Below are 25,708 nucleotides of genomic sequence, written 5' to 3' on the forward strand. Positions count from 1 at the left end.
TGTGTTCCTTGGAGTATAACTACGTGTTGCTGGGAGTAATACTACGTGTTGCTAGGAGTAATACTTGTTGCTAGGAGTAATACTACGCGTTGCTGGGAGTAATACTTCTTGTCACTAGGAGTAATACTACATGTCGCTGGGAGTAATACTACATGTTGCTGGGAGTAATACTACATGTTGCTGGGAGTAATACTACATGTAGATGGGAGTAATACTACATGTTGCTGGGAGTAATATTACATGTTGCTGGGAGTAATACTACATGTTGCTGGGAGTAATACTACATGTTGCTGGGAGTAATACTACATGTTGCTGGGAGTAATACTACATGTTGCTGGGAGTAATACTACATGTAGATGGGAGTAATACTACATGTCACTAGGAGTAATACTACATGTTGCTGGGAGTAATACTACATGTTGCTGGGAGTAATACTACTTGTTGGTGGGAATAATACTACATGTTCCTGGGAGTAATATTACGTGTTGCTAGGAGTAATACTACATGTTGCTGGAAGTAATACTATGTGTTGCTTAGAGTAATACTGTATGTTGCTGGGAGTAATACTACATATTGCTGGGATTAATACTACATGTTGCTTAGAGAAATACTACTTTTTGCTAGGAGTAATACCATTTGTTGCTGGGAGTAATACTACATGTTGCTGGGAGTAATATTACTTTTTGCTAAGAGTAATACTATGTGTTCCTTGGAGTATAACTATGTGTTGCTGGGAGTAATACATGTTGCTGGGAGTAATACTACGTGTTGCTAGGAGTAATACTTGTTGCTAGGAGTAATACTTCTTGTTGTTGGGAGTAATACTTCTTGTCACTAGGAGTAATACTACATGTTGCTGGGAGTAATACTACATGTTGCTGGGAGTAATACTACATGTTGCTGGGAGTAATACTACATGTTGCTGGGAGTAATACTACATGTTGCTTGGAGTAATACTACATTTTGCTGGGAGTAATACTACATGTTGCTGGGAGTAATACTACTTGTTGGTGGGAATAATACTACATGTTGCTGGGAGTAATACTACTTGTTGGTGGGAATAATACTACATGTTCCTGGGAGTAATATTACGTGTTGCTAGGAGTAATACTACATGTTGCTGGGAGTAATACTACGTGTTGCTTAGAGTAATACTGTATGTTGCTGGGAGTAATACTACATATTGCTGGGATTAATACTACATGTTGCTTAGAGAAATACTACTTTTTGCTAGGAGTAATACCATTTGTTGCTAGGAGTAATACTACATGTTGCTGGGAGTAATACTATGCGTTGCTGGGAGTAATATTACTTTTTGCTAAGAGTAATACTATGTGTTCCTTGGAGTATAACTACGTGTTGCTGGGAGTAATACTACGTGTTGCTAGGAGTAATACTTGTTGCTAGGAGTAATACTACGCGTTGCTGGGAGTAATACTTCTTGTCACTAGGAGTAATACTACATGTCGCTGGGAGTAATACTACATGTTGCTGGGAGTAATACTACATGTAGATGGGAGTAATACTACATGTTGCTGGGAGTAATATTACATGTTGCTGGGAGTAATACTACATGTTGCTGGGAGTAATACTACATGTTGCTGGGAGTAATACTACATGTAGATGGGAGTAATACTACATGTCACTAGGAGTAATACTACATGTTGCTGGGAGTAATACTACATGTTGCTGGGAGTAATACTACTTGTTGGTGGGAATAATACTACATGTTCCTGGGAGTAATATTACGTGTTGCTAGGAGTAATACTACATGTTGCTGGAAGTAATACTATGTGTTGCTTAGAGTAATACTGTATGTTGCTGGGAGTAATACTACATATTGCTGGGATTAATACTACATGTTGCTTAGAGAAATACTACTTTTTGCTAGGAGTAATACCATTTGTTGCTGGGAGTAATACTACATGTTGCTGGGAGTAATATTACTTTTTGCTAAGAGTAATACTATGTGTTCCTTGGAGTATAACTATGTGTTGCTGGGAGTAATACATGTTGCTGGGAGTAATACTACGTGTTGCTAGGAGTAATACTTGTTGCTAGGAGTAATACTTCTTGTTGTTGGGAGTAATACTTCTTGTCACTAGGAGTAATACTACATGTTGCTGGGAGTAATACTACATGTTGCTGGGAGTAATACTACATGTTGCTGGGAGTAATACTACATGTTGCTGGGAGTAATACTACATGTTGCTGGGAGTAATACTACATGTAGATGGGAGTAATACTACATGTTGCTGGGAGTAATACTACATGTTGCTGGGAGTAATACTTCTTGTTGCTAGGAGTAACACTACATGTAGATGGGAGTAATACTACATGTTGCTGGGAGTAATACTACATGTTGCTGGGAGTAATACTTCTTGTTGCTGGGAGTAATACTTCTTGTCACTAGGAGTAATACTACATGTTGCTGGGAGTAATACTACGTGTTGCTTAGAGTAATACTATATGTTGCTGGGAGTAATACTACATGTTGCTGGGAGTAATACTTCTTGTTGCTGGGAGTAATACTTCTTGTCACTAGGAGTAATACTACATGTTGCTGGGAGTAATACTACGTGTTGCTTAGAGTAATACTATATGTTGCTGGGAGTAATACTACATATTGCTGGGATTAATACTACATGTTGCTTAGAGAAATACTACTTTTTGCTAGGAGTAATACTACATGTTGCTGGGAGTAATACTACGTGTTGCTTAGAGTAATACTATATGTTGCTGGGAGTAATATTACATATTGCTGGGATTAATACTACATGTTGCTTAGAGAAATACTACTTTTTGCTAGGAGTAATACCATTTGTTGCTGGGAGTAATACTACGTGTTGCTTAGAGTAATACTATATGTTGCTGGGAGTAATACTACATATTGCTGGGATTAATACTACATGTTGCTTAGAGAAATACTACTTTTTGCTAGGAGTAATACCATTTGTTGCTGGGAGTAATACTACGTGTTGCTTAGAGTAATACTATATGTTGCTGGGAGTAATACTACATATTGCTGGGATTAATACTACATGTTGCTTAGAGAAATACTACTTTTTGCTAGGAGTAATACCATTTGTTGCTGGGAGTAATACTACATGTTGCTTAGAGTAACACTATATGTTGCAGGGAGTAATACTACATGTTGCTGGGAGTAATACTACGTGTTGCTGGGAGTAATATTACTTTTTGCTAAGAGTAATACTATGTGTTCCTTGGAGTATAACTACGTGTTGCTGGGAGTAATACATGTTGCTGGGAGTAATACTACGTGTTGCTAGGAGTAATACTTGTTGCTAGGAGTAATACTTCTTGTTGCTGGGAGTAATACTTCTTGTCACTAGGAGTAATACTACATGTTGCTGGGAGTAATACTACATGTTGCTGGGAGTAATACTACATGTTGCTGGGAGTAATACTACATGTAGATGGGAGTAATACTACATGTTGCTGGGAGTAATACTACATGTTGCTGGGAGTAATACTACATATAGATGGGAGTAATACTACATGTTGCTGGGAGTAATACTACATGTTGCTGGGAGTAATACTACATGTAGATGGGAGTAATACTACATGTTGCTGGGAGTAATACTACATGTAGATGGGAGTAATACTACATGTTGCTGGGAGTAATACTTCTTGTTGCTAGGAGTAACACTACATGTAGATGGGAGTAATACTACATGTTGCTGGGAGTAATACTACATGTTGCTGGGAGTAATACTTGTTGCTGGGAGTAATACTTCTTGTCACTAGGAGTAATACTACATGTTGCTGGGAGTAATACTACGTGTTGCTAGGAGTAATACTACTTTTTGCTAGGAGTAATACTACGTGTTGCTTGGAGTAATACTGTGTGTTGCTTGGAGTATTACTATGTGTTGCTGGGAGTATTACTACGTGTTGCTGGGAGTAATACTACATGTTGCTGGGAGTAATACTACATGTTGCTGGGAGTAATACTACGTGTTGCTTGGAGTAATACTACGTGTTGCTTGGAGTATTACTACGTGTTGCTTGGAGTAATACTACATGTTGCTTGGAGTATTACTACGTGTTGCTTGAAGTAATATGTATTGCTGGTAGTAATACTACATGTTGCTGGGAGTAATACTACTTTTTGCTAAGAGCAATACTACATGTTGCTTGGAGTAATACTACGTGTTGCTAGGAGTAATACTACATGTTGCTAGGAGTAATACTTGTTGCTAGGAGTAACACTACATGTAGATGGGAGTAATACTACATGTTGCTGGGAGTAATACTACATGTTGCTGGGAGTAATACTTCTTGTTGCTGGGAGTAATACTTCTTGTCACTAGGAGTAATACTACGTGTTGCTAGGAGTAAAACCACATGTTGCTGGGAGTAATGCTACTTTTTGCTAGGAGTAATACTACGTGTTGCTTGGAGTAATACTATGTGTTGCTTGGAGTATTACTACGTGTTGCTGGGAGTCTTACTACTTGTTGCTGGGAGTAATACTACATGTTGCTGGGAGTAATACTACATGTTGCTGGGAGTAATACTACGTGTTGCTTGGAGTAATACTATGTGTTGCTTGGAGTATTACTACGTGTTGCTAGGAGTAATACTACATGTTGCTTGGAGTATTACTACGTGTTGCTTGAAGTAATATGTATTGCTGGTAGTAATACTACATGTTGCTGGGAGTAATACTACTTTTTGCTAAGAGCAATACTACATGTTGCTTGGAGTAATACTATGTGTTGCTGGGAGTAATACTACATGTCGCTGGGAGTAATACTACGTGTCGCTGGGAGTAATACTGCGTGTTGCTGGGAGTAATACTTCTTGTTGCTAGGAGTAACACTACATGTAGATGGGAGTAATACTTCTTGTTGCTGGGAGTAATACTTCTTGTCACTAGGAGTAATACTACATGTTGCTGGGAGTAATACTACTTTTTGCTAGGAGTAATACTACGTGTTGCTTGGAGTAATACTACTTTTTGCTAGGAGTAATACTACGTGTTGCTTGGAGTAATACTGTGTGTTGCTTGGAGTATTACTATGTGTTGCTGGGAGTATTACTACGTGTTGCTGGGAGTAATACTACATGTTGCTGGGAGTAATACTACATGTTGCTGGGAGTAATACTACGTGTTGCTTGGAGTAATACTACGTGTTGCTTGGAGTATTACTACGTGTTGCTAGGAGTAATACTACATGTTGCTTGGAGTATTACTACGTGTTGCTTGAAGTAATATGTATTGCTGGTAGTAATACTACATGTTGCTGGGAGTAATACTACTTTTTGCTAAGAGCAATACTACATGTTGCTTGGAGTAATACTATGTGTTGCTGGGAGTAATACTACATGTCGCTGGGAGTAATACTACGTGTCGCTGGGAGTAATACTGCGTGTTGCTGGGAGTAATACTTCTTGTTGCTAGGAGTAACACTACATGTAGATGGGAGTAATACTTCTTGTTGCTGGGAGTAATACTTCTTGTCACTAGGAGTAATACTACATGTTGCTGGGAGTAATACTACGTGTTGCTAGGAGTAATACTACTTTTTGCTAGGAGTAATACTACATGTTGCTGGGAGTAATACTACATGTTGCTGGGAGTAATACTACTTTTTGCTAAGAGCAATACTACATGTTGCTTGGAGTAATACTATGTGTTGCTGGGAGTAATACTACATGTCGCTGGGAGTAATACTACGTGTCGCTGGGAGTAATACTGCGTGTTGCTGGGAGTAATATTTTATATGACCAGGTATTATCCTTGTGTTACAAAGCAAGCAGAGAAATCCCCTAACACCCCGGCTCACTCACCGCAGGGTGTGTCATGCTTTAACAAAGGTGTCCTTAGCAAGGCAAAGTCCCAAAGCTCCGTTCAGTGGAATGAATGGAAAAAATCGCTGGAACAAATCACTCTGTAACTAGTGCACGAAACGCTCATTACTAACGCAACACCATGATCGAGCTCCGAAACGCTCTGTGCTAGAAGCACATCACGACGTATGTGCCTCTATTAATTACCAGATGTAACAATTTCTGTGTGCTGAGCCCAGGAACTCTCCTCTCAGGGAAATATCCCTAGATAGCATGGCCCCTGCTACACAGACAATTATTTCATTAATAAAATGAATAATGTACAGCAGAGGTTCCCACACGCGGTCCTCAAGGCTCCCAACAGTTCAGGCTTTAGCTATATCCATGGTTGACCACAGATGACTTAATTTATACCTCAGTCAGTTTGATTTAACCACCAGTGCTCATCCATGGACATGTCTAAAACCTGAGCTTTTGGGGAGCCTTGAGGACCACGTGTGGGAACCTCTGCTGTAGTGTCTTCCTCCCTGAGCTGTAGGGGAGCCTTGAGGACCACGTGTGGGAACCTGTGCTGTAGTGTCTTCCTCCCTGAGCTGTAGGGGAGCCTTGAGGACCACGTGTGGGAACCTCTGCTGTAGTGTCTTCCTCCCTGAGCTGTAGGGGAGCCTTGAGGACCACGTGTGGGAACCTGTGCTGTAGTGTCTTCCTCCCTGAGCTGTAGGGGAGCCTTGAGGACCACGTGTGGGAACCTCTGCTGTAGTGTATTCCTCCCTGAGCTGTACGGGAGCCTTGAGGACCACGTGTGGGAACCTGTGCTGTAGTGTATTCCTCCCTGAGCTGGGAGAGAGACGGGAAGTAATGACACCATCTATATTTACATTGCGCTCTCTGTTCTCAGACCGCCATGCCCCTGCTCTTCACTCTCTTTGAGCTGGCCCGGAACCCATCTGTACAGAGAGACCTCAGGGATGAAGTTCGGAAAGCAGAGAGCCAGAATCCTAAAGACCTGAACCAGTTACTGAACTCTATGCCTCTGCTGAAGGGCGCCATCAAAGAGACGCTGCGGTAAGTACTGGATTTGCACCATATGGCTTCCTGCTCACACATATGTGCACTGCTTCATCCCTCTGCCATATTGTTCAATGATAATTGACTCATGGGCTATAAATGCAGTATATATAATATCTGGCCATTTGCAGGCTGTTTACCCCTTAGCTGCTGATATTATGCTCTCACCCCGTGCTGAGCCGATTTTTGCTGTTTACATTCCGTCATCAGTATTGGTGATTGGCTCATGCAGGACCACGCAGACACAATGTACCCACAATAGGGGGGAGAATTGCTATATCTTGTTTTTTGGTTGAAGTGAAATTGTAAGTAAATGAACTACACTCAAATGTTTTTCATAATTAAATCTGCACCGTAAAATGCATTTTTGCTAGTTTAAAAAAAAGGCATAAAATGTGTCGGAATAATACAGGAGCCCAGCAAATACTACCATCGTGAGAACCAGCAGCTGTAGCCTGATGCAGAGATGGACGGAATAGCAGAGCCGCGCAGAAACACCAGTGCGATTCCGTCCATCTAATATGCAGATGCAGCAGCAGGAGGCGTCTCTAGGAAACAGGCTCCTCCTTTCTGCATCTGCGATCTCAGCGCTGCAACCGAGGTCCCAGCCTGGGATCATCATCGTAACGGTTGCCCATGTGGCCAGACTGCAGTTGCTAAAGGTTACCGCAGCCTAGCTGGGTCATGGCAGCTGCAAGGCCAGGAAATCTGCATCCACCAACGCAGACCCCTGTGTTTGGGAACAGTGAACAGCCACCCCCTCCGCTCTGCCCCCCAAATGCCGCAGCATGCCCAGTCATGCTGATGTTTTGGGGGGGGTCTGCAGGAGAGATTGCAGACCTGTTCTGCGCATGTGCAGACCCTAAAAAATTGAATATGTGCGCTACCATTAGGCCCATAGCCATGACATCCCTGCGAATAAGGTTGCCAGGGTGGGAGGATCTGACCAAGAAAGACCCCCCCGCGTTTATACTTTCTGTTATAACTAACTAGTAACCTCTGTGCCAGGATGGGGGAGATGGGGCCATGCCAGTGCCTTACAGTAACTAGTAACCTCTGTGCCAGGATGGGGAGATGGGGCCATGCCAGTGCCTTACAGTAACTAGTAACCTCTGTGCCAGGATGGGGGAGATGGGGCCACGCCAGTGCCTTACAGTAACTACTAACCTCTGTGCCAGGATGGGGAGATGGGTCCATGCCAGTGCCTTACAGTAACTAGTAACCTCTGTGCCAGGATGGGGGAGATGGGGCCACGCCAGTGCCTTACAGTAACTAGTAACCTCTGTGCCAGGATGGGGGAGATGGGGCCATGCCAGTGCCTTACAGTAACTAGTAACCTCTGTGCCAGGATGGAGGAGATGGGGCCATGCCAGTGCCTTACAGTAACTAGTAACCTCTGTGCCAGGATGGGGGAGATGGGGCCATGCCAGTGTCTTACAGTAACTAGTAACCTCTGTGCCAGGATGGGGGAGATGGAGCCACGCCAGTGCCTTACAGTAACTAGTAACTGTGCCAGGATGGGGAGATGGGGCCACGCCAGTGCCTTACAGTAACTAGAAACCTCTGTGCCAGGATGGGGGAGATGGGGCCATGCCAGTGCCTTACAGTAACTAGAAACCTCTGTGCCAGGATGGGGGAGATGGGGCCATGCCAGTGCCTTACAGTAACTAGTAACCTCTGTGCCAGGATGGGGGAGATAGGACCACGCCAGTGCCTTACAGTAACTAGTAACTGTGCCAGGATGGGGGAGATAGGGCCACGCCAGTGACTTACAGTAACTAGTAACCTCTGTGCCAGGATGGGGGAGATGGGGCCATGCCAGTGCCTTACAGTAACTAGTAACCTCTGTGCCAGGATGGGGGAGATAGGGCCAAGCCAGTGCCTTACAGTAACTAGTAACCTCTGTGCCAAGATGGGGGAGATGGGGCCACGCCAGTGCCTTACAGTAACTAGAAACCTCTGTGCCAGGATGGGGGAGATGGGGCCATGCCAGTGCCTTACAGTAACTAGTAACCTCTGTGCCAGGATGGGGGAGATGGGGCCACACCAGTGCCTTACAGTAACTAGTAAACTCTGTGCCAGGATGGGGGAGATGGGGCCACGCCAGTGCCTTACAGTAACTAGTAACCTCTGTGCCAGGATGGTGAGATGGGGCCACGCCAGTGCCTTACAGTAACTAGTAACCTTTGTGCCAGGATGGGGGAGATGGGGCCATGCCAGTGCCTTACAGTAACTAGTAACCTCTGTGCCAGGATGGGGGAGATAGGGCCACGCCAGTGCCTTACAGTAACTAGTAACCTCTGTGCCAGGATGGGGGAGAGGGGGCCAGGCCAGTGCCTTACAGTAACTAGTAACCTCTGTGCCAGGATGGGGGAGATGGGGCCACACCAGTGCCTTACAGTAACTAGTAACCTCTGTGCCAGGATGGGGGAGATGGGGCCACGCCAGTGCCTTACAGTAACTAGTAACCTCTGTGCCAAGATGGGGGAGATGGGGCCACGCCAGTGCCTTACAGTAACTAGTAACCTCTGGGCCAGGATGGGGGAGATGGGGCCACGTCAGTGCCTTACAGTAACTAGTAACCTCTGTGCCAGGATGGGGGAGATGGTGCCATGCCCATGCCTTACAGTAACTAGTAACCTCTGTGCCAGGATGGGGGAGATAGGGCCACGCCAGTGCCTTACAGTAACTAGTAACCTCTGTGCCAGGATGGGGGAGATAGGGCCACGCCAGTGCCTTACAGTAACTAGTAACCTCTGTGCCAGGATGGGGGAGATAGGGCCACGCCAGTGCCTTACAGTAACTAGTAACCTCTGTGCCAGGATGGGGGAGATAGGGCCACGCCAGTGCCTTACAGTAACTAGTAACCTCTGTGCCAGGATGGGGGAGATGGGGCCATGCCAGTGCCTTACAGTAACTAGTAACCCCTGTGCCAGGATGGGGGAGATGGTGCCATGCCCGTGCCTTACAGTAACTAGTAACCTCTGTGCCAGGATGGGGGAGATGGGGCCACGCCAGTGCCTTACAGTAACTAGTAACCTCTGTGCCAGGATGGGGGAGATAGGGCCATGCCAGTGCCTTACAGTAACTAGTAACCTCTGTGCCAGGATGGGGGAGATAGGGCCACGCCAGTGCCTTACAGTAACTAGTAACCTCTGTGCCAGGATGGGGGAGATGGGGCCACGCCAGTGCCTTACAGTAATTAGTAACCTCTGTGCCAGGATGGGGGAGATGGGGCCATGCCAGTATCTTACAGTGACTAGTAACCTCTGTGCCAGGATGGGGGAGATGGGGCCATGCCAGTGTCTTACAGTAACTAGTAACCTCTTTGCCAGGATGGGGGAGATAGGGCCATGCCAGTGCCTTACAGTAACTGGTAACCTCTGTGCCAGGATGGGGGAGATAGGACCACGCCAGTGCCTTACAGTAACTAGTAACCGCTGTGCCAGGATGGGGGAGATGGGGCCATGCCAGTGCCTTACAGTAACTAGTAAAATCTGTGCCAGGATGGGGGAGATAGGGCCATGCCAGTGCCTTACAGTAACTAGTAACCTCTGTGCCAGGATGGGGGAGATAGGGCCATGCCAGTGCCTTACAGTAACTAGTAACCTCTGTGCCAGGATGGGGGAGATAGGGCCATGCCAGTTCCTTACAGTAAGTAGTAACCTCTGTGCCAGGATGGGGGAGATGGGGCCATGCCAGTGCCTTACAGTATATAGTAACCTCTGTGCCAGTATGGGGGAGATGGGGCGTAACCTCTGTGCCAGGATGGGGGAGATGGGGCCATGCCAGTGCCTTACAGTAACTAGTAACCTCTGTGCCAGGATGGGGGAGATGGGGCCATGCCAGTGCCTTACAGTAACTAGTAACCTCTGTGCCAGGATGGGGGAGATGGGGCCATGCCAGTGCCTTACAGTAACTAGTAAACTCTGTGCCAGGATGGGGGAGATGGGGCCATGCCAGTGCCTTACAGTAACTAGTAACCTCTGTGCCAGGATGGGGGAGATGGGGCCATGCCAGTGTCTTACAGTAACTAGTAACCTCTGTGCCAGGATGGGGAGATGGGGCCACGCCAGTGCCTTACAGTAACTAGTAACCTCTGTGCCAGGATGGGGGAGATGGGGCCATGCCAGTGCCTGACAGTAACTAGTAAACTCTGTGCCAGGATGGGGAAGATGGGGCCATGCCAGTGCCTTACAGTAACTAGTAACCTCTGTGCCAGGATGGGGGATATGGGGCCATGCCAGTGCCTTACAGTAACTAGTAAACTCTGTGCCAGGTTGGGGAGATGGGGCCATGCCAGTGTCTTACAGTAACTAGTAACCTCTGTGCCAGGATGGGGAGATGGGGCCACGCCAGTGCCTTACAGTAACTAGTAACCTCTGTGCCAGGATGTTAAATAAGACCTTGCGCACAGCCCCTTAGCGGGCATGAAATGGGTTACTATTCTGCAAGTTAGAATATTAATACGGATGCAGCGCCCGCAGCACATTACAGTATAACTGGGAATAACCTGGCATTGGGCCATCAGAGAGGAGATCATCGTATGGTTCAGCGGGTATTGCCGTGGGGGCTCTGCTGTCACTGACGCATCCTCTTCCCAAACTCTGCAGCCAGATTATCATTATTCTGCCTCTCTGTTAGCAGATGCTGCTATGTATAAGAGCTGCTCAATACATCAGCCGGCACCTGCGAGATTTCAGGCCCTGTGTACATGATCTAATGGTCCCTTTTCTCTGCAGGTTGTATCCAGTGGGAATCACGGTCCAGAGACATCTGACAAAGGACATCACGCTGCATAACTACCACATTCCCAACGGGGTGAGACCTCTTCCTCTAATGTCCCTGTCACCCAGGGGTGCCCAGGTCTTGAGTGTTCTGGGAAGATAAACTGTGTAATGGCGGCTACAGTCACTGCTGTCTATGACTTCATACTATCGCCCATCGCTCAGACACTAAATCCAAACCAACTGACAACACCGACCAATATATCATCATTATTACCTACTATGGCAACACTGACCAATATATCATCATTATTACCTACTATGGCAACACCGACCAATATATCATCATTATTACCTGCTATGGCAATTCTGACCAATATATCATTGTTACCTACTATGGCAACACCAACCAATATATCATCATTATTACCTACTATGGCAATACCGACCAATATATCATCATTATTACCTACTATGGCAACACCGACAAATATATCATCATTATTACCTACTATGGCAACACCGACCAATATAACATCATTGTTACCTACTATGGCAATACCGACCAATATATCATCATTATTACCTGCTATGGCAACACCGACCAATATATCATCATTATTACCTGCTATGGCAATTCTGACCAATATATCATCATTATTACCTACTATGGCAATACCGACCAATATATCATCATTGTTACCTATTATGGCAACACCGACCAATATATCATCATTATTACCTACTATGGCAATTCTGACCAATATATCATCATTATTACCTATTATGGCAACACCAACCAAAATATCATCATTATTACCTACTATGGCAACACCGACCAATATATCATCATTATTACCTTCTATGGAAAAACCGACCAATATATCATCATTATTACCTACTATGGCAACACTGACCAATATATCATCATTATTACCTGCTATGGCAATACCGACCAATATATCATCATTAATACCTACTATGGCAACACCGACCAATATATCATCATTATTACCTACTATGGCAGCACCGACAAATATATCATCATTATTACCTACTATGGCAACACCGACCAATATATCATCATTATTACCTACTATGGCAACACCGACCAATATATCATCGTTATTACCTGCTATGGCAATACCGACCAATATATCATCATTATTACCTGCTATGGCAACACCGACCAATATATCATCATTATTACCTGCTATGGCAACACCGACCAATATATCATCATTATTACCTGCTATGGCAATACCGACCAATATATCATCATTATTACCTGCTATGGCAATACCGACCAATATATCATCATTATTACCTGCTATGGCAATACCGACCAATATATCATCATTATTACCTGCTATGGCAACACCGACCAATATATCATCATTATTACCTGCTATGGCAACACCGACCAATATATCATCATTATTACCTGCTATGGCAATACCGACCAATATATCATCATTATTACCTGCTATGGCAACACCGACCAATATATCATCATTATTACCTGCTATGGCAACACCGACCAATATATCATCATTATTACCTGCTATGGCAATACCGACCAATATATCATCATTATTACCAGCTATGGCAATACCGACCAATATATCATCATTATTACCTGCTATGGCAATACCGACCAATATATCATCATTATTACCTGCTATGGCAACACCGACCAATATATCATCATTATTACCTGCTATGGCAATACCGACCAATATATCATCATTATTACCTGCTATGGCAATACCGACCAATATATCATCATTATTGAGAAACGTGGGTACCAGATGCTGCGCACAACCTATTTCCGGAACTCTGTATAATCTAAATATATTCTAAAGTTGTAGAACCCAAAATGATGAGAGGGTACCAACTAAGAAACAAATGTTGCTTTTACTGATAAAAGTTTCACAATAATAGTCACTACAATTGTAATGCAATATAATATGGTGCCTGTAAACCATTGGTTATACACCAACAGAATAAACAAACAAATAAACATAATGGACAATGCTGCAATATGTCAAAATTATCAGAAGGAAAATTAAACAAATATAAACAAAAATAAAATTAACAAAATATAATCAAAAATAAACAAAATATAAATAGCAAATGTGCCGATCTATTTGTGAATAGGCACTGGTACTGGTCTCAACCTTAGATGCCGCCAACTGAATAGTCAATATGATAGAGATGGTTAAAGTATAGTATTTAGTCAGGGAGATCTAGCGGCGTCCCGCTAGCTCCAAAGGGGTACCTCGGTGGTATGCTGTAAGTCCTGTGGATGTCTGTACGTTGCCCGGGTTATTCTCCGTGTAGTGTGGGGGAGGCTGGCTGTGGCGAGCGCCGGGGATCACTCTGCTTCACGGGCGCCCTGAGTGCCGAGATCACGGACACTGTCCCTGTTGCCAGGGGACAGGTCCGTGCGCGAGCACCAGGTGCCAGACAGGGGAGGTGTGCCTACGGTCCTGGCTTGTGCAAGCCGGGGGCCGCGGATGACTCTGCACCAGAGGATACTTACCCGGTTGCCAAGCTGCCGGTCCCGGCGGTCTTCTTCGTCGGCGGTGATGGCGCGCTTCTGTTGCTCGCTAGTAGATTCAAGTTCCGGTAGTGGTAAGCTGAAACAGTTGGACGGCAAATGTGGTACTGGAGACGCTGTTAGATAGGGATTGCAGTGTTCCTCCAACGCGTTTCGACCTGTCAGGTCTTCTTCTGGGAGTTGAATTGTTCTAGTACTGCTGCTTGAGCCTTCAAATACAGCGACAATGTCTGTGATTGGTTCAAATTGTGATTGACAGGAGGGCGGGTCACCTTGGTGATTACATCCTCCTGAGAGTGCTATCTATAATGTGTAGCTGATAGGCTGGATAATAAGGTTCCACATACATAGATAAATAGGTATGATATTGCTTGTATAAATGTATCTATATATATATATATATGCAAAGTATACATATATATATATATATATATAAATATACACACAAATAAACACAGTAAAGAAAAGATAAAATAAAGATAAATAAAAATAATAATAAATAAAAAAATAATTAATTAAATAATTAATGAAGAAAATAAATAAATATAGAAAGAAAATAAATGAAGAAAATAAATAAATAAAGAATAACTAAACCAAAAATACTGAATAGAGATGAAATTAATAAACGAGTGGAGATATATCCCTAGGTGTCACCTAAGGTGTAATTGATACATAAAGGTGAATAAGAGTTTCACCGACCAATATATCATCATTATTACCTACTATGGCAACACCGACCAATATATCATCATTATTACCTGCTATGGCAACACCGACCAATATAGCATCATTATTACCTACTATGGCAACACCGATCCATATATCACCATTATTACCTGCTATGGCAACACCGACCAATATATCATCATTATTACCTACTATGGCAACACCGACCAATATATCATCATTATTACCTACTATGGCAACACCGACCAATATATCATCATTATTACCTGCTATGGCAACACCGACCAATATATCATCATTATTACCTGCTATGGCAACACCGACCAATATATCATCATTATTACCTGCTATGGCAAGACCGACCAATATATCATCATTATTACCTGCTATGGCAACACCGACCAATATATCATCATTATTACCTGCTATGGCAAGACCGACCAATATATCATCATTATTACCTGCTATGGCAACACCGACCAATATATCATCATTATTACCTACTATGGCAACACCGACCAATATATCATCATTATTACCTGCTATGGCAACACTGACCAATATATCATCATTATTACCTACTATGGCAACACCGACCAATATATCATCATTATTACCTGCTATGGCAACACCGACCAATATATCATCATTATTACCTGCTATGGCAACACCGACCAATATATCATCATTATTACCTGCTATGGCAACACCGACCAATATATCATCATTATTACCTGCTATGGCAACACCGACCAATATATCATCATTATTACCTGCTATGGCAACACCGACCAATATATCATCATTATTACCTACTATGGCAACACCGACCAATATATCATCATTATTACCTGCTATGGCAACACCGACCAATATATCATCATTATTACCTGCTATGGCAACACCGACCAATATATCATCATTATTACCTACTATGGCAACACCGACCAATATATCATCATTATTACCTACTATGGCAACACCGACCAATATATCATCATTATTACCTACTATGGCAACACCGACCAATATATCATCATTATTACCTGCTATGGCAACACCGACCAATATATCATCATTATTACCTGCTATGGCAAGACTGACCAATATATCATCATTATTACCTACTATGGCAACACCGACCAATATATCATCATTATTACCTGCTATGGCAAGACCGACCAATATATCATCATTATTACCTGCTATGGCAAGACCGACCAATATATCATCATTATTACCTACTATGGCAACACCGACCCATATATCATCATTATTACCTGCTATGGCAACACCGACCAATATATCATCATTATTACCTACTATGGCAACACCGACCCATATATCACCATTTTTACTTGTTATGTATATAATCTTTATGTAACCTGTGCTGTTTTCCTGCAGACCCTGGTCCAGGTGGGACTGTATCCCATGGGACGCAGCCCTCTGGTATTCCAAGATCCCCTACGTTATGATCCCAGGCGCTGGATGCGCAGAAATGACTCAAACTTTAAGGCGCTGGCGTTCGGCTTCGGCTCTCGCCAATGTATTGGCCGCAGAATCGCTGAGATGGAGATAATGCTCTTCCTGATGCACGTGAGTCTGTGCTGTGAGTGAGGAACGATGAGGACAGACTGGCAGCTCTCCCCAGGACAAGGCCAGTGTAGGGGAGACTAAAGGTCCTGTGGTTTGGGGTAAGGCAGAGGTTCTCAAACTCAGTCCTCAGGACCCCACACAGGTCACATTTTCCAGATCACCCAGCAGGTGCACAGGTGTAATCATTACTGACTGACACATTTTAAATGAGTTACAGGTGGAGCTCATTCTTTCACTTGTGATTCTGTGAGGAAACCTGGAAAACATGCACGGTTTGGGGTCCTGAGGACCGAGTTTGAGATCCTGTGCGGTAAGTTATTAAGAGTTTATTTACTAAGCATCAGGTTCTAAAACACGGTGCTTCCGATAATGTTTATGCCCGAAATTTAAAAAGGCAATGCATTTACTAGACGTGCTTAGCTGGTAACATCATTGCCCTTTTAAATTTCGAGCGTAAACACAATGAGAATCGCCCGGTTTTAGAACCCAATGCTCAGTACATAAACCCTAATAAGACAAAACAGCCAATCACACGTTTGCTGTCGGTTTATTCATTGCACCTGAAAGTGACCCCTGGACTCTGATAGGGTGAATTGCATCAGCTTATCCCAGTTTGGATAACCGTCCCTCTGACTATACATCAGTGTACATACAGGAGAGGGAAAGGGAACATGGGGGGGTTTCCTAGGCCGGGCCGCAGTGCGCTTGTTGTTATGTCTGTCTGTCCAGTGTATGACTCGGTTCTCTCCTTTTAGATGTTGAAGAACTTCCAGATTGACACGGTGTGTAAAGATGACATTAAGACCGTATTCGGTTTTATCCTGATGCCGGAGAAACCGCCACTTCTCACCTTCCGACCAATCTGAAGCTGAGCTGTGACCAGACCACAGGACTCTGCAGCGACTGCTCCAAACGACAACAGCCTCCCCCGCTTCCCATGGAGCATAGATTGTAAGCTCTTAGGGACAGGGATAATGGAGCAATGTTATGTACAGCATTATGCAATATATGAAGAGTAAGAAGAAACATCCATTCCCATACATACAGAATGCATGACACGAGGCACCTCACATGCTACATGTATGTAATACAGCTCATATCACATACTATAATGACACACGTGCTGTTCTGTCACCCCACAGCCCACCTCATATAGCATCGCCCTATTATATCCGTCACCCTGCAGTGGGAGGGTGTCTCAGTATCATAGTGCCTGTATGTCTGTGTCACCCTGCAGTGGGAGGGTCTCTCAGTGTCATAGTGCCTGTATGTCTGTGTCACCCTGCAGTGGGAGGGTCTCTGTGTCATAGTGCCTGTATGTCTGTGTCACCCTGCAGTGGGAGGGTCTCAGTATCATAGTGCCTGTATGTCTCCATCACCCTGCAGTGGGAGGGTCTCTCAATATCATAGTGCCTGTATGTCTGTGTCACCCTGCAGTGGGAGGGTCTCTGTGTCATAGTGCCTGTATGTCTGTGTCACCCTGCAGTGGGAGGGTCTCTCAGTATCATAGTGCCTGTATGTCTGTGTCACCCTGCAGTGGGAGGGTCTCTCAGTGTCATAGTGTCTGTATGTCTAAGTCACCCTGCAGTGGGAGGGTCTCTCAGTGTCATAGTGCCTGTATGTCTGTGTCACCCTGCAGTGGGAGGGTCTCAGTGTCATAGTGCCTGTATGTCTGTGTCACCCTGCAGTGGGAGGGTCTCTCAGTGTCATAGTGCCTGTATGTCTGTGTCACCCTGCAGAGGGAGGGTCTCAGTGTCATAGTGCCTGTATGTCTGTGTCACCCTGCAGTGGGAGGGTCTCTCAGTATCATAGTGCCTGTATGTCTGTGTCACCCTGCAGTGGGAGGGTCTCTCAGTGTCATAGTGCCTGTATGTCTGTGTCACCCTGCAGAGGGAGGGTCTCAGTGTCATAGTGCCTGTATGTCTGTGTCACCCTGCAGTGGGAGGGTCTCTCAGTGTCATAGTGCCTGTATGTCTGTGTCACCCTGCAGTGGGAGGGTCTCTCAGTGTCATAGTGCCTGTATGTCAGTGTCACCCTGCAGTGGGAGGGTCTCTCAATGTCATAGTGCCTGTATGTCTGTGTCACCCTGCAGTGGGAGGGTCTCTGTGTCATAGTGCCTGTATGTCTGTGTCACCCTGCAGTGGGAGGGTCTCTCAGTGTCATAGTGCCTGTATGTCAGTGTCACCCTGCAGTGGGAGGGTCTCTCAGTGTCATAGTGCCTGTATGTCTGTGTCACCCTGCAGTGGGAGGGTCTCTCAGTGTCATAGTGCCTGTATGTCAGTGTCACCCTGCAGTGGGAGGGTCTCTCAGTGTCATAGTGCCTGCATGTCTGTGTCACCCTGCAGTGGGAGGGTCTCTGTGTCATAGTGCCTGTATGTCTGTGTCACCCTGCAGTGGGAGGGTCTCTCAGTGTCATAGTGCCTGTATGTCTGTGTCACCCTGCAGTGGGAGGGTCTCTCAGTGTCATAGTGCCTGTATGTCTGTGTCACCCTGCAGTGGGAGGGTCTCTCAGTATCATAGTGCCTGTATGTCTGCGTCACCCTGCAGTGGGAGGGTCTCTCAGTGTCATAGTGCCTGTATGTCAGTGTCAGACCCTCCCACTGCAGGGTCTCAGTGTCATAGTGCCTGTATGTCTGCGTTACCCTGCAGTGGGAGGGTCTCTCAGTGTCATAGTGCCTGTATGTCTGTGTCACCCTGCAGTGGGAGGGTCTCTGTGTCATAGTGCCTGTATGTCTGTGTCACCCTGCAGTGGGAGGGTCTCTCAGTGTCATAGTGCCTGTATGTCTGTGTCACCCTGCAGTGGGAGGGTCTCTCAGTGTCATAGTGCCTGTATGTCTGCGTCACCCTGCAGTGGGAGGGTATCTCAGTGTCATAGTGCCTGTATGTCTGTGTCACCTTGCAGTGGGAGGGTCTCTCAGTGTCATAGTGCCTGTAAGTCTGTGTCACCCTGCAGTGGGAGGGTCTCTCAGTGTCATAGTGCCTGTATGTCTGTGTCACCCTGCAGTGGGAGGGTCTCTCAGTATCATAGTGCCTGTATGTCTGTGTCACCCTGCAGTGGGAGGGTCTCTCAGTATCATAGTGCCTGTATGTCAGTGTCACCCTGCAGTGGGAGGGTCTCTGTGTCATAGTGCCTGTATGTCTGTGTCACCCTGCAGTGGGAGGGTCTCTGTGTCATAGTGCCTGTATGTCTGTGTCACCCTGCAGTGGGAGGGTCTCTCAGTATCATAGTGCCTGTATGTCTGTTTCACCCTGCAGTGGGAGGGTCTCAGTATCATAGTGCCTGTATGTCTCCATCACCCTGCAGTGGGAGGGTCTCTCAGTGTCATAGTGCCTGTATGTCTGTGTCATCCTGCAGTGGGAGGGTCTCTCAATATCATAGTGCCTGTATGTCTGTGTCACCCTGCAGTGGGAGGGTCTCTGTGTCATAGTGCCTGTATGTCTGTGTCACCCTGCAGTGGGAGGGTCTCTCAGTATCATAGTGCCTGTATGTCTGTGTCACCCTGCAGTGGGAGGGTCTCTCAGTGTCATAGTGTCTGTATGTCTAAGTCACCCTGCAGTGGGAGGGTCTCTCAGTGTCATAGTGCCTGTATGTCTGTGTCACCCTGCAGTGGGAGGGTCTCAGTGTCATAGTGCCTGTATGTCTGTGTCACCCTGCAGTGGGAGGGTCTCTCAGTGTCATAGTGCCTGTATGTCTGTGTCACCCTGCAGAGGGAGGGTCTCAGTGTCATAGTGCCTGTATGTCTGTGTCACCCTGCAGTGGGAGGGTCTCTCAGTGTCATAGTGCCTGTATGTCTGTGTCACCCTGCAGTGGGAGGGTCTCTCAGTGTCATAGTGCCTGTATGTCAGTGTCACCCTGCAGTGGGAGGGTCTCTCAGTGTCATAGTGCCTGTATGTCTGTGTCACCCTGCAGTGGGAGGGTCTCTCAGTGTCATAGTGCCTGTATGTCAGTGTCACCCTGCAGTGGGAGGGTCTCTCAGTGTCATAGTGCCTGCATGTCTGTGTCACCCTGCAGTGGGAGGGTCTCTGTGTCATAGTGCCTGTATGTCTGTGTCACCCTGCAGTGGGAGGGTCTCTCAGTGTCATAGTGCCTGTATGTCTGTGTCACCCTGCAGTGGGAGGGTCTCTCAGTATCATAGTGCCTGTATGTCTGCGTCACCCTGCAGTGGGAGGGTCTCTCAGTGTCATAGTGCCTGTATGTCAGTGTCAGACCCTCCCACTGCAGGGTCTCAGTGTCATAGTGCCTGTATGTCTGCGTTACCCTGCAGTGGGAGGGTCTCTCAGTGTCATAGTGCCTGTATGTCTGTGTCACCCTGCAGTGGGAGGGTCTCTGTGTCATAGTGCCTGTATGTCTGTGTCACCCTGCAGTGGGAGGGTCTCTCAGTGTCATAGTGCCTGTATGTCTGTGTCACCCTGCAGTGGGAGGGTCTCTCAGTGTCATAGTGCCTGTATGTCTGCGTCACCCTGCAGTGGGAGGGTCTCTCAGTGTCATAGTGCCTGTATGTCTGTGTCACCTTGCAGTGGGAGGGTCTCTCAGTGTCATAGTGCCTGTAAGTCTGTGTCACCCTGCAGTGGGAGGGTCTCTCAGTGACATAGTGCCTGTATGTCTGTGTCACCCTGCAGTGGGAGGGTCTCTCAGTATCATAGTGCCTGTATGTCTGTGTCACCCTGCAGTGGGAGGGTCTCTCAGTATCATAGTGCCTGTATGTCAGTGTCACCCTGCAGTGGGAGGGTCTCTGTGTCATAGTGCCTGTATGTCTGTGTCACCCTGCAGTGGGAGGGTCTCTGTGTCATAGTGCCTGTATGTCTGTGTCACCCTGCAGTGGGAGGGTCTCTCAGTATCATAGTGCCTGTATGTCTGTGTCACCCTGCAGTGGGAGGGTCTCAGTATCATAGTGCCTGTATGTCTCCATCACCCTGCAGTGGGAGGGTCTCTCAGTGTCATAGTGCCTGTATGTCTGTGTCACCCTGCAGTGGGAGGGTCTCTCAATATCATAGTGCCTGTATGTCTGTGTCACCCTGCAGTGGGAGGGTCTCTGTGTCATAGTGCCTGTATGTCTGTGTCACCCTGCAGTGGGAGGGTCTCTCAGTATCATAGTGCCTGTATGTCTGTGTCACCCTGCAGTGGGAGGGTCTCTCAGTGTCATAGTGTCTGTATGTCTAAGTCACCCTGCAGTGGGAGGGTCTCTCAGTGTCATAGTGCCTGTATGTCTGTGTCACCCTGCAGTGGGAGGGTCTCAGTGTCATAGTGCCTGTATGTCTGTGTCACCCTGCAGTGGGAGGGTCTCTCAGTGTCATAGTGCCTGTATGTCAGTGTCACCCTGCAGAGGGAGGGTCTCAGTGTCATAGTGCCTGTATGTCTGTGTCACCCTGCAGTGGGAGGGTCTCTCAGTGTCATAGTGCCTGTATGTCTGTGTCACCCTGCAGTGGGAGGGTCTCTCAGTGTCATAGTGCCTGTATGTCAGTGTCACCCTGCAGTGGGAGGGTCTCTCAGTGTCATAGTGCCTGTATGTCTGTGTCACCCTGCAGTGGGAGGGTCTCTCAGTGTCATAGTGCCTGTATGTCAGTGTCACCCTGCAGTGGGAGGGTCTCTCAGTGTCATAGTGCCTGCATGTCTGTGTCACCCTGCAGTGGGAGGGTCTCTGTGTCATAGTGCCTGTATGTCTGTGTCACCCTGCAGTGGGAGGGTCTCTCAGTGTCATAGTGCCTGTATGTCTGTGTCACCCTGCAGTGGGAGGGTCTCTCAGTATCATAGTGCCTGTATGTCTGCGTCACCCTGCAGTGGGAGGGTCTCTCAGTGTCATAGTGCCTGTATGTCAGTGTCAGACCCTCCCACTGCAGGGTCTCAGTGTAATAGTGCCTGTATGTCTGCGTTACCTTACCCTGCAGTGGGAGGGTCTCTCAGTGTCATAGTGCCTGTATGTCTGTGTCACCCTGCAGTGGGAGGGTCTCTGTGTCATAGTGCCTGTATGTCTGTGTCACCCTGCAGTGGGAGGGTCTCTCAGTGTCATAGTGCCTGTATGTCTGTGTCACCCTGCAGTGGGAGGGTCTCTCAGTGTCATAGTGCCTGTATGTCTGCGTCACCCTGCAGTGGGAGCGTCTCTCAGTGTCATAGTGCCTGTATGTCTGTGTCACCTTGCAGTGGGAGGGTCTCTCAGTGTCATAGTGCCTGTAAGTCTGTGTCACCCTGCAGTGGGAGGGTCTCTCAGTGTCATAGTGCCTGTATGTCTGTGTCACCCTGCAGTGGGAGGGTCTCTCAGTATCATAGTGCCTGTATGTCTGTGTCACCCTGCAGTGGGAGGGTCTCTCAGTATCATAGTGCCTGTATGTCAGTGTCACCCTGCAGTGGGAGGGTCTCTGTGTCATAGTGCCTGTATGTCTGTGTCACCCTGCAGTGGGAGGGTCTCTGTGTCATAGTGCCTGTATGTCTGTGTCACCCTGCAGTGGGAGGGTCTCTCAGTATCATAGTGCCTGTATGTCTGTGTCACCCTGCAGTGGGAGGGTCTCTGTGTCATAGTACCTGTATGTCTGTGTCACCCTGCAGTGGGAGGGTCTCTCAGTATCACAGTGCCTGTATGTCTGTGTCACCCTGCAGTGGGAGGGTCTCTCAGTATCACAGTGCCTGTATGTCTGTGTCACCCTGCAGTGGGAGGGTCTCTCAGTATCATAGTGCCTGTATGTCTACGTCACCCTGCAGTGGGAGGGTCTCTCAGTATCACAGTGCCTGTATGTCTACGTCACCCTGCAGTGGGAGGGTCTCAGTGTCATAGTGCCTGTATGTCTGTGTCACCCTGCAGTGGGAGAGTCTCTCAGTATCACAGTACCTGTATGTCTGTGTCACCCTGCAGTGGGAGGGTCTCTCAGTATCATAGTGCCTGTATGTCTACGTCACCCTGCAGTGGGAGGGTCTCTCAGTGTCATAGTGCCTGTATGTCTGTGTCACCCTGCAGTGGGAGGGTCTCAGTATCACAGTGCCTGTATGTCTACGTCACCCTGCAGTGGGAGGGTCTTTGTATTAGTTATTGCATTGATCATCTCATCTATGTCACATTTGAATAAAATCTCATATAAATAATTGCTGTGGATTTGGCTTCTTGTCACGGTCAGGTGTCGGCATCACAGACGGGAATTGTGTGAAGAGACGCAGATCTGACCCCTTTGTTGTGGATCAGACCCATATGCCCGGCGCTCGCTGGTTCTATCTACGTCTAATTAGAGGGAGACAGCTGCTCCGCCTGTAACAACGCTCATTAGCTGTACTAATTAATCACCAGCATCTGCTATAATTAGCGCCCCTGACTGTCCCCATCGCTGTGATCCTGAACACCCTCAGAGCACAATATAAAATGAGGGTGAGCAGAGACCCCATAACCTGCACACAGCCTGGACACGTCACTGCACAGAGACCCTCACCCCCGACACCCGCCCTTCACACAGGAAGCTGCACCAAACACCCCTTACTGAGGGAACCAGCATCTGTTACAGATGAAGCAGGATTTACTGCATTATTCTGCACGGAGGATTCCTGGCGCAGGCTAATAAGACACTGCTGACAGGTCACGGGCTATCACTTTGCTTAGAGTTGTTTTGACAGCGAGCAACAAGCCCTGCTCCATCTGTATACACCAAGTGTCAGGGGGGATGGAGGTGGTTTTATGGAATTGTCTACTCCAGATATTATCAGCAATGACAGAAGTGGTTCCTCTATCCAAACGCTCTCATATATTCTAACAACCGCGCTGACCAACCGAACAGCTGCGACAGAAAATATATCAGGACTCAGAGATAGATCCTGTATGGAACAACACAAACTACACCAAATACAGTAACAATGCAGTTTTATTGTATTAGCAGTTCACTACCAGCCCTATACATACATACAGTATACACACACACACATATATATATATATATATATATACACATATATATATACCCCGGCATTGCACGGAGTGAGGACTGGGCCCTGAAGTACACCTGCAGCCTTTATATTTACATTGTCCTCACATAGAACCTGATTCCATTCATCCTGGAAAGGACCCCAGTGTGCGCTAACAGGCATGCACTCAGTGCCGTAACTACCGTGGGTACAACGGGTGCGGCTGCTGTGGGGCCCGAGGTGCCTCTGTGGCCGTCGCTCCCCCTACACCCAGTCATGCACACAAGGTGGGCCAGTCCAGTCAGGGCCGTGGAGGGGGGCAGCAATGTTGACTTAGCAGTCATATAGAGATAACACCGCCGGCCGCGAGGCAATGAGAGCTCGTGGACTGGCAGCCAATCAACAGTAGCGGCTCATGATTGGCTGCCGGTCAGCGAGCTCCGATTGACGACGGATTCAAATTGCGCCGGTGGGCCAGCTGTAATTAGCTCGGCCCCAAATCCACACCTGGTCATGGCACACGGGGAGGCGAGAGGCTGCTGGTGGGACATGGGGAGGTGAGATGCTTGAGGGGGGGGCATAATGTGTAAGGGGCACTACTATTGTGTGGATTAATGTGTTATATGGGGCACTACTACTATGTGGCATAATCTGTAAAGGGCATTAACTGAGTGGTATAATGTAAAAGGGGCACTACTACTGCCTGGCATAATGTGTATAAGGGTTACTACTGTGTGGCATAACATGAATGGGCTCTGTGTGTGGCATAACATGAATGGGCTCTGTGTGTGGCATACCATGAATGGGTTCTGTGTGTGGCATAACATGAATGGGCTCTGTGTGTGGCATAACATGAATGAGCTCTGTGTGGCATAACATGAATGGGCTCTGTGTGCGCCATAACATGAATGGGCTGTGTGTGGCATAACATGAATGGGCTCTGTGTGTGGCATAACATGAATGAGCTCTGTGTGTGGCATAACATGAATGGGCTCTGTGTGTGGCATAACATGAATGGGCTCTGTGTGTGGCATAACATGAATGGGCTGTGTGTGGCATAACATGAATGGGCTCTGTGTGTGGCATAACATGAATGAGCTCTGTGTGGCATAACATGAATGGGCTGTGTGTGGTATAACATGAATGAGCTCTGTGTGGCATAACATGAATGGGCTCTGTGTGTGGCATAACATGAATGGGCTGTGTGTGGCATAACATGAATGGGCTCTGTGTGTGGCATAACATGAATGGGCTGTGTGTGGCATAACATGAATGGGCTCTGTGTGTGGCATAACATGAATGGGTTCTGTGTGGCATAACATGAATGGGTTCTGTGTGGCATAACATGAATGGGTTCTGTGTGGCATAACATGA

The 25,708-nt window shown here is 46.7% G+C and overlaps 1 protein-coding gene across 1 annotated transcript in view; it reads left to right on the forward strand.

Annotated features, from left to right (window-relative positions):
• The window catches only part of LOC148504695 (cytochrome P450 11B, mitochondrial-like), an 87,908-nt gene extending 70,584 nt beyond the window's left edge, over positions 1-17,324 (forward strand). The window contains exons 6-9 of the mRNA XM_088448588.1: positions 6,716-6,882; positions 11,628-11,706; positions 16,267-16,458; positions 17,214-17,324. Of these exons, the coding sequence (XP_088304714.1) occupies positions 6,716-6,882; positions 11,628-11,706; positions 16,267-16,458; positions 17,214-17,324 (549 nt within the window). The remainder of the gene's footprint in view (positions 1-6,715; positions 6,883-11,627; positions 11,707-16,266; positions 16,459-17,213) is intronic.
• Positions 17,325-25,708: the final 8,384 nt, after the last annotated feature.

The sequence above is a fragment of the Taudactylus pleione genome, unplaced genomic scaffold, assembly GCF_031769625.1.
Source record: "Taudactylus pleione unplaced genomic scaffold, aTauple2 ptg000460l, whole genome shotgun sequence".
Classification (NCBI taxonomy): Eukaryota; Metazoa; Chordata; class Amphibia; order Anura; family Myobatrachidae; genus Taudactylus; species Taudactylus pleione.